Raw genomic sequence first — 9,691 nt, forward strand, 5'->3', positions numbered from 1 at the left:
AAATGGGTGAGGTTGGCCAACGGATACAATGCTGGTTCGGTCTTTACCTCACGCACTGGTTCCTCGGTCACCCCAGGGTCTCATGTTTCCTTTTCAACGGTTAAGAAGTAATTTTGCAGGTATTTCCTCATTATTTCTTTATCAATGTTTTAATTTGAATAGATTTTGTTTTCTTGAATTTGGAATTTATAGGATACGGGTCTTAGGGATTGCTATTCCCTTATAACTTCTGCGAAATATATTCTTTAGGTTCCATGAGTTTTAGCGCCTTATATATATATATACATTAATATATGAAGGGAGGTATGAAATTATCGAGTGGAAGTGGTCAATGTTTTTTCACTTTGCAATCATATTCACAGAAGTTATTTATACATGATCACTATAAGTTGTTTCTATATATCTATTCATTGAGTTTATAAACGTTGAATGAAGTGCACAAGTGGATGTATTTCAGGTAGAGACAATTTCTAATCGCACCGCAAACGATCCCTTCATTTATTCTCAGGTTGTCCCTATAATTTATTTTCCTTACCGCGTGTAGTAGCTTAAAAACTTTACCTTCTGCCGTTGAATACATGTTATTATTTATTTTCAGTGTTTTCAAGTGTGAGGCCGGCCATTGGATGCAATGTGGGTTCGCTGTTCACCTCACTGACTGGTTCCTCGGTCACCCCAGGGCCTCGTGTTTTGTTTTCAACAGTTAAGAAGAAATTTCACAGGTATTTTCTCATTATTTCTTTATTAATGTTTTAATTTGAATAGATCTTGTTACCTTGAATTTGGAATTTATAGGATATGGGTCTTAGGGATTGCTATTCCCTTGTAACTTCTGCGAAATATATTCTTTACGTTCCTTGAGTTTTCTCGCTTTATATACATACACTAACCAGCAAAACTGAGTCTACACTATTTGAGCCAACATAACTTTTTAAAAATCTGATCAAATGACTTGAATTTTATTGAGAAGTTGGAAGGTTTAGTTTGTTAGACGAGGTGTAAAAAATTTTTGAAAAAAGTTTGAATTGGTCGGAATCGCAAAAGAAATAGTAACAGTTGGTTTTTTTAGCTTTTTTATCTGAGCCTGTATTGAAAATTTAAAAAATGTGTTTGATTCGCTTGAGTAAATTACATCCATGCTGAAAATTTCACCGATATTGGTTAATTCGTTTACGAGTTATAAACGCTTAAAAGTGGAAAAATTGCCGTTTTTCATGATTTTCGACTTAAAACCACACTTTTAATCGTTTATAACTCGTAATCGAATTAACCAATATCTGTGAAATTTTAAGCGTAGATATAATTTATTCGAGCAAATCAAATACATTCCTTAAATTTTCAATACAGGCTCTGATAAAAAAGCTGAAAAAACCAACTTTTACTATTTCTTTTGCGATTCCGACCAATTAAAATTTTTTTCAAAAATTTTGTACACCTCGTCTAATATATATATCAATTATTGATTCCCCTCGGGGTTACAATTTTAATTACATCTCCCTCTTACCCCAATCTTAACCTTAAACTTATCCTAACTTACCCTAACTTAATTAAACGTGTCCTAAAAACACGCCATAGAGAGAGAGAACGATCTTTCACTAATATCCGCCGCGTTATTATTTTTCCCTGTCCCACACATACATGCTTCTCTGCTCTCTCCCCTCCCTGCACCTCACCCATCCTTCCCATGCCTCCTGGACCTCCTCTTTCGGCTGCTCTCTCTTTCACTCCATTCCTATGCATTCTCTCCATTTACTTCATCTCCCATATCTCTCCATTCCTGCTCTTCCTCCATTCATCCACCTTCCTCATCCATTCCTCTCCTCCTTCATCCCCTAATATTTCCCCACCATCCCCTGCCAACCACTCCCCTCAACCCTCCCTTACACATTTCCCACACATGTTCCCACGTTTCCTCCTCTCACCCACAGACCTTACATACTTTCTTCTCCTCCTCCAACCAATACTTTCCACCTCTCATCTCGTTTCCCAACCTGTACCTGGCCACCCTTTGCCACCTGCTCTCTCCCCAGCCTTTCTTCAGATACCCCGGTATCCGCTCTCCCTTCACCCTCCCGTACCACATGTTGTACCTTGCGCTTCCTATCTTTTCCCATCTCTCCCCTGTTGCTTCTTCTTTTCCCCTTTCACTATCTCCTCACTCACTGCCTCTATCCTCTCCTCCATCATCTCCTCCGCCTCCTCCGCTGTCCAGCCCCTCTCTTCCCAAAAACGCCGTCACTCCTTCACCCACCCTACTACCTCCCCTCCCCTTCTGCCCCTTCCTCTTCACTGCTCCCAGCACAACCTAGCTAGCTCCCCCCCTTTTTCCACCCTCAACTTCTTCTGGTACCCCCATGCCCTCAACCCCGCCCTACCTCTCAACAACTCCCTCTGCAGCTGTTACCGCACCATATACCGCGGTGCGTACCTCTCTACTCCTAGGACCCACCTCAGAAACCTCTCCTGCAACCTTTCCACCTCTTCCCATTCCTTCCTACACCTCGTCTAATAAACTAATCCTTCTAACTTCTCAATAAAATTCAAGTCATTTGATCTAATTTTTAAAAAGTTATGTTGCTTCAAATAGTGTAGACTCAGTTTTGCTGGTTATTGTACATTAATATATACATTAATAACCAAATTACGAGAAGTGCCCGAAGACAGACCATTTGTCCGCACTGTACGGAGGTCTCTTTATTTTCTGAGATATTTGCAAAAAACTGTCAGAGTCTCCATTGCGAATTCTGCCTATTTTCAATGACCGAATTTGTTCTTTAGGATGGAGGAGAGTTCTTTCATTAAAATCTATGTTATGTCGTGCAGTTTCTCGCAATTGTAGGAGAGGTTCTGCGTGTTATTTTGTCGAATTAATGACCCGACACCTTCCTTTGCAATAACAACTTTGGTTTATTAGAACAATGACTATATACAGTTTACATTCGGACTGGTGATTATTCGGTTTCCTTTGAGAACAAGTTTGTATCTAATTTCTGCTCTGGGGTCAGCTCGCTCTTCACCTCGGTGGTGACTTTGGAGAAGAGTGGGAGATGGTCCCATTTTTGGGGGAAAGAAATCTCACTTGCTGATTGACTTGAGGGAGGAGTCATTTGTATGCAACCCCTGTTGGTGGTGGAGGAAGTCCCCACCCCAAGTCAAACGCGTAGAGAAAGTGCCTAGACCAGCACGTGACGATTGCCAGACCACAGAGCAGCGTGACGAAAAAAAGGGCCCAAGTGGCCAGCACGTGCCTATGGTTTATTACCCCCTTGTCCCATGAGGGCGAGGACCATCGAGTTTGGGAACAATGCTTCCTTGGAAAAGCTAGATTTTCCAAGGACTTGGCAGAAGAGTCACTTTGTTCCAGTCATCTGGCAACTATGTTTATTAGGGGTCCCCAAACTGATGGCCCAAGGGGTCTGCCTTAGGGTCTCTAACCCTCACGCACTACGCGGATGCCTAACCCGTGACGATTAGGCCTTAACTGGTAACGTGTATATAAAAAATGCTTAGGCCTTCTCGAGACCCTTGTAAAAGTATCCCGAGGTCTAATGGTCTTTCCTCGGAAATGGCTGTGTGTCATAACAATCTACAAGGGAATTTTTATTATCCACCCTATGAAATTATTGAGTCGATGGGGTCAATGTTCTTGAACTTTGCAATCAAATTCACAGAAGAAATTTATTCATGATATACTATTGTATATGTATCCATTGAGTTCATCAACGTTGAATGAAGTCTTCACAAGTGCAAGTATTTCAGGTAGAGACAATTTCTAATTGCACCGCAAACGATCCCTTCATTTATTCTCAAGTTGTCCCTACAATTTATTTTCCTTACCGCGTGTAGTAGCTTGGAAACTTCACCTTCTGCCGTTGGATAAATGTTATTATTTATTTCCAGTGTTTTCAAATGGGTGAGGTTGGCCAACGGATGCAATGCTGGTTCGCTCTTTACCTCACGCACTGGTTCCTCGGTCACCCCAGGGCCTCATGTTTCGTTTTCAACGGTTAAGAAGTAATTTTGCAGGTATTTCCTCATTATTTCTTTATCAATGTTTTAATTTGAATAGATTTTGTTTTCTTGAATTTGGAATTTATAGGATACGGGTCTTAGGGATTGCTATTCCCTTATAACTTCTGCGAAATATATTCTTTAGGTTCCATGAGTTTTAGCGCCTTATATATATATACATTAATATATGATGGAGGTATGAAATTATTGAGTCGAAGTGGTCAATGTTTTTTCACTTTGCAATCAAATTCACAGAAGTTATTTATTCATGATCACTATAAGTTGTTTCTATATATGTATTCATTGAGTGATACATGTTATTATTTATTTCCAGTGTTTTCAAATGGGTGAGGTTCGCCAACGGATGCAGTGCTGGTTCGCTCTTTACCTCACGCACTGGTTCCTCGGTCACCCCAGGGCCTCATGTTTCGTTTTCAACGGTTAAGAAGTAATTTTGCAGGTATTTCCTCATTATTTCTTTATCAATGTTTTAATTTGAATAGATTTTGTTTTCTTGAATTTGGAATTTATAGGATACGGGTCTTAGGGATTGCTATTCCCTTATAACTTCTGCGAAATATATTCTTTACGTTCCTTGAGTTTTAGCGCCTTATATATATATATATACACATTAATAACCAAATTACGAGAAGTGCCCAAAAACAGGCCATTAGTCCGCACAGTACTGCGGTATCTTGATTTTCCGAGATATTTGCAAAAAACTGCCTATTTTGATGAAAAATTCTGCCTATTTTGAATGACCGACTTTGTTCTTTAGGGCGGGGGAGGGTTCTTTCGTTAATACCTACAATGCACAACAAACTTTCTTTAATACACCCTGTGAAAGTATCGAGTCGAAGGGGTCAATGTTCTTCCACTTTGCAATCAAATTCACAGAAGTTATTTATTCCTGACCACTATAAGCTGTTTCTATACTATATGTATCGATTGCCAAATGATTCCTTCAAATATCTCGATGCTTTAAATTTGACTGTGATTTCGGACCTGACATGAGTATAGAAATGCCGCGAGTGGAAATACTGGAACATTTCGGCAAGAAAAAAACGTAGATAAAGCGAATATGTACGAAATAGACATAATAAAGGATTTATTTTGTACATATTAAGAAGCAATATTTTATTCACTATATTGTCTTTTAATCTATTTCTTTTTTTTACTAATTATTTCGCCAGTCTTTGAGAATACTCTTTCGGAAGGAACAGATGTTGCCATAACACAAAGATACTCCTTTGCAAGCTTTGATAGTGTTACGTCCCGAGTGGGATGAATTACGATTTTAAGAGGATAGGACGCAGTTTCAAACCTACCTGCATACACCGGCTATGGTTCGGGAAATTGAGGATCGTTTAAATAACTTTGTACCCTTATTTTGAAAACAACAATATTATTGATTTATTCAAAGTGTGGTTCTGAATCAGAGATTACAAATTTGATTTTACAAATATGGTTTATATAGCGCATATACTGGAGTGCTTATAAATAGTTTGATAATAATAATAATAATATTAATATTACCGTGATCACGGGTTCGAATTCGGTTACAATATACTCCGACTGCTGACACTGGTCTTTGAAACGGTTTGTCGCGAAACAACTGAACGAACTATTTTAACTTCAAAAGAGACTACTGGACTATTGACTATGACTGAATAACTGATTGTTCACGATTGTCTGACTGACTGACTGACTATTTATAACTGAATTTTAGGAGTTGGTCCCCCTTTTTATAAGATGCACAATCCTTTGTTTTTCAAAGATGCTGGCACAGGAGTCTCTACCTTGCATCTTTTTATCTTCTTGATGTCTCCTGACTAGTCAGCTGTACGCCGACAGGATCTTTTTACCATGAAGTCGGCGTCTTTTCTTATAATTTGGCATATTTGGACACCTTTCCTGTTTGTTCTCAGCGTGTAAACTGAGAACTTCATCTGCGTGTCTTGCAGGAAGAAAAGTTGGAGTCGTTTCTCGTGCTACCTTACTGCGTAGAATTTTTAACATATATCTTAATCCTATTTTTACTTCTCCTCGTGCGACATAATCGGATGTCCATAATAATTCATAATAATTCTTCATCTGAGGGTTTATTCGTTGGCGGTCGAACCACCGGACGTTCACTGCCTCTGTCTGCTGGGACTGTGATTGACTGCAATTCTGTTCCCCGCGGGGAAAAAAAAAACAGTAATAATCTATCTATCTATTATAACGTATCTATCTATTATAATCTATCTATCCATCTATCTGTGCATTGTGCGGCCACTTCTTACTTACAGTAACGAGCAAAACTGAGTCTACACTATTTCAAGCAACATAACTTTCTAAAAATTAGATCAAATGACTTGAATTTTATTGAGAAGTTAGAAGGATTAGTTTATTAGACGAGGTGTAAAAAATTTTTGAAAAAAATTTGAATTGGTCGGAATCGCAAAAGAAATAGTAAAAGTTGATTTTTTCAGGCTCTTTTATCTGAGCCTGTATTGAAAATTTAAAGAATGTATTTGATTCGTTCGAATAAATTATGTCCATGCTGAAAATTTCACCGGTATTGACTTATTCGTTTACGAGTTATAAACGATTAAAAATTGCGATTTTAAGCCGAAAATCGTGAAAAATGGCAATTTTTCCACTTTTTCTCTAAAGGGTGTGTGCCTGGATCACGCGAGTACTCAACAGCACAGAACGCTTCACGATTTTGCGTGTTATCCTTGCGCAGGGACCATGCTAATCTTCTCTGTATCGTTCCAAATTTAGTATATGTGCTGTCGAAGCAATTACATGTCAGACACAACCTCCATAATTTCCAACCAGGGCGTTTGATATGTCCCACCGGATATCTGGTGCAGCGAACGGACGATTATCGTCTGTGAGTTATGCACGATCTAACCACGAAATTATACTAAAGGCATAGAACATGTCAAGACACAACACAATCGTCCTACATATTTCATCGTCCATTACACAAGTATATATCATCGGAATTAAATCATATTTGGTTTAGTTTTAATCAGAAACATGTTGGTAAATATGTTGGTAAAAGTTTCATAAAAAAAAATAATGACAAATAAAGAAGTTTTGTAACTGGATTCGATTAGTCTTCTGGTCTCACACCGATATAGCCGACAATGTGTGCCACACTTCTCGGCGACGACGGCTCTTGACCTTTGCTGTTTTCGCCGTTTTCACGTCAGTAGCGTTTTCAAGTTATAGGTTTCTTATGACTTGAAGAGGGTACGACGGTTTCCAGCGTTCCCTGTGTAGTTCAAATGGGACGCTCGGCGAGAACCTCCGATTTCGTATCTTGTCAGTAAAAACGGCGGACTGACAAACAACGAGATTTCACTGTAATAGGCAGTCCTTATAGTAATAGTTATATAGTATTTGTATGGAGTTTTCTATTTTTTAAATATTTACCTCTTTGTGTATGCACAGGATCACGAGCAGGTTGAACCCATTTACGAGCAGACCCAGGAGGGAGCACAGCAGGATGGGCACGTCAACAAAAGAAGCGTCCATCTTCGAGTCTCTTGCTGAAACACGCCATTCGTAGCTTTATCTTAGTATTAAATAACGAATTTGTACGGTGTCACGTTGCCCTGATTTTCGGCCCGTCCGACGGGAGAAAAACCCGGGCAACGGCGGGTTTTTACAGACCGTGAAGCCGGGCCACGTTCGGCCGCGCGAAACGTGGTCCACCCGGGACAAACGGCGCACAGTGGTGCCAAGGCGGCAAAAAGTCCATTTTATAAATTTTCGATTTTTATAAAAAAAAATTATTTCTGTATAGCCTAATAGTGCGTGCATGATGTGCCAAAGTCAGATTTTTGAAAAAAAATTTTTTACGGAGATATACGCATGGTAAATAACCATTTCCTCGCTCCTGGGAATCCATCAGTTTTCAGTGCGAAAGTTATGTAATTACTCCGCCTATAATTGAATACTAAGGGGTCTACAAATCATATGGGTCATTGCAAATGGTTTTAACTATTGACTGGAAAAAAAAGTTTTCCAAAAAAAGTTGTTTAACATTAAGTAATATGGACTAACCTGAAGCCCCTTTGCGTTACGCTCATTTTTTATTTATGGCGGAATACAAAAAATCCTTTGAAAAGCTTCGATCTGGAACTAATCGTTTTGGCAAGTTATAATATTGATCTAGCTTTGTGCAAAAAATCACGAGATACTTCGAGATGCTTTCGCGGCAATTTAAGTTCAAATATCAACTTTCGGAATTTCCAAGAATGAATCGCACGGAAGTCATGATTATTTGATGTTTCAGGTGAAATTTTTAAGGGTTACATATCGGATAAGAAAAAAAAAGTGACATTCATACATATAAAAAGATATTTAATAACAATTTTTTATGTTAAATAAACGAAGTTTTCGTTCACTGGACTACTGTCGCAAAAATGCAACAGGTATTTTGTGGTAGTGCTCCAATGAACGCTGTAAAAATAATTTATGTCAGATAAAAAAAATTGTTATTAAATATTTTCTTATACATAAAAAATTAATAAATCGTATGCACTTCTCATTTTTCTTTATTATTTAGAAATATTCCTAAAAAATTTCACCTGGAACATCAAATAATCGTAACGTCCGGAAAATTCACTCTTGGAAATTCTGAAAGTTGATATTTAAACTTAAATTGTGACGAAAGGGTCTCATGATTTTTTGCACAAAGTTAGATCAATATTACACCTTGCCAAAACGATTAGTTCCAGACCAAAATCTATTAAAGTATTTGTTGTATGCTTCCATAAATAAAAAATGGGCAGAAAACGGAGATTTTCGATTAGCCCATACTACTTAATGTTAATAACATTTTACACAAATTTTTTTTGCCTAATAAGCGTTCTACCTGTGGCAATCTCTCGACAAATTTTCAAACAAATTCGTTGGATAGTTTCGTTTTTATAGATTTTTTGCCGCTTTTTGGCCATTTGGCACCACTGTGCGGCGTCTCGTCGACTCGATTTTCGCGACGGTTCTCTCAAGTTCGGTACTCAGAACGGGCGCCAGACACGAGGACGGTGCCACACGAAAAATTACGCTAAGACGCGAATCGGCCGCCGCGATCTCGATTCGACGAGCACCGCGCGATATCCTGGAAAGCCCCTACACGTGTCAGGGTTCTACGGGAAAGAAGGACGGGGCATTCCCCGCGGCGGGAAAGTTGCTCAGAATTACGACACACGAAAGTGGGCTTCTACTTTACATTTATTGTCGTTCGGGTGTTACAAAAAGCTGCCGGCAAAACCCGGCAGCGGTGGTCCGAGAAGCCCGCACGATTGTACAAAATACACGACGGATGGACGGTCGCTCGCGCTTATCGTACCCGAAACACAGCGTCTCGCAGGTGTATTCGGCAGCTGCCCTCAAATCGTTATCATACGCCGCAAACTGTTACTTATTGTAGGCAACCGTTAAGGTCCAGCTTTCCCAGGTGGCCTTGATCCGCCACAGTGTGCGTGCCGTGTGCGTGTGCCATGGTGTGCCGCACACAACGCTAGATCGTACAAGATTGCAAGGGTTCGGGAGGCGTCAATTTATGGCTCGATAATGTAAAGATGGGGCATGTCAGTGGTCAAAAGCGGTAGATGAAGGATAAATCTAGAGCGTTTGCCACCAGGCAGGTCCTACTTTTGCGTTGTCGAGCAACATT

The 9,691-nt window shown here is 39.4% G+C and overlaps 1 protein-coding gene and 1 non-coding gene across 2 annotated transcripts; one reads left to right on the forward strand and one right to left on the reverse strand.

The window, feature by feature from the left end:
- Positions 1-4,018, forward strand: LOC143365101 (uncharacterized). The gene is made up of 3 exons (XM_076805047.1): positions 1-119; positions 599-722; positions 3,901-4,018. Exons 1-3 carry the CDS (start codon positions 29-31, stop codon positions 4,016-4,018), a joined length of 333 nt encoding a protein of 110 aa, XP_076661162.1. The 5' UTR covers positions 1-28.
- Positions 4,019-6,697: 2,679 nt separating this feature from the next.
- On the reverse strand, positions 6,698-6,800 carry LOC143365103 (U6 spliceosomal RNA). Its single transcript, XR_013084472.1, has one exon. It is a non-coding gene; the product is annotated as a U6 spliceosomal RNA (small nuclear RNA).
- Between the last annotated feature and the right edge of the window lie 2,891 nt (positions 6,801-9,691).

This window comes from Halictus rubicundus, unplaced genomic scaffold, assembly GCF_050948215.1.
Source record: "Halictus rubicundus isolate RS-2024b unplaced genomic scaffold, iyHalRubi1_principal scaffold1323, whole genome shotgun sequence".
NCBI lineage: Eukaryota > Metazoa > Arthropoda > Insecta > Hymenoptera > Halictidae > Halictus > Halictus rubicundus.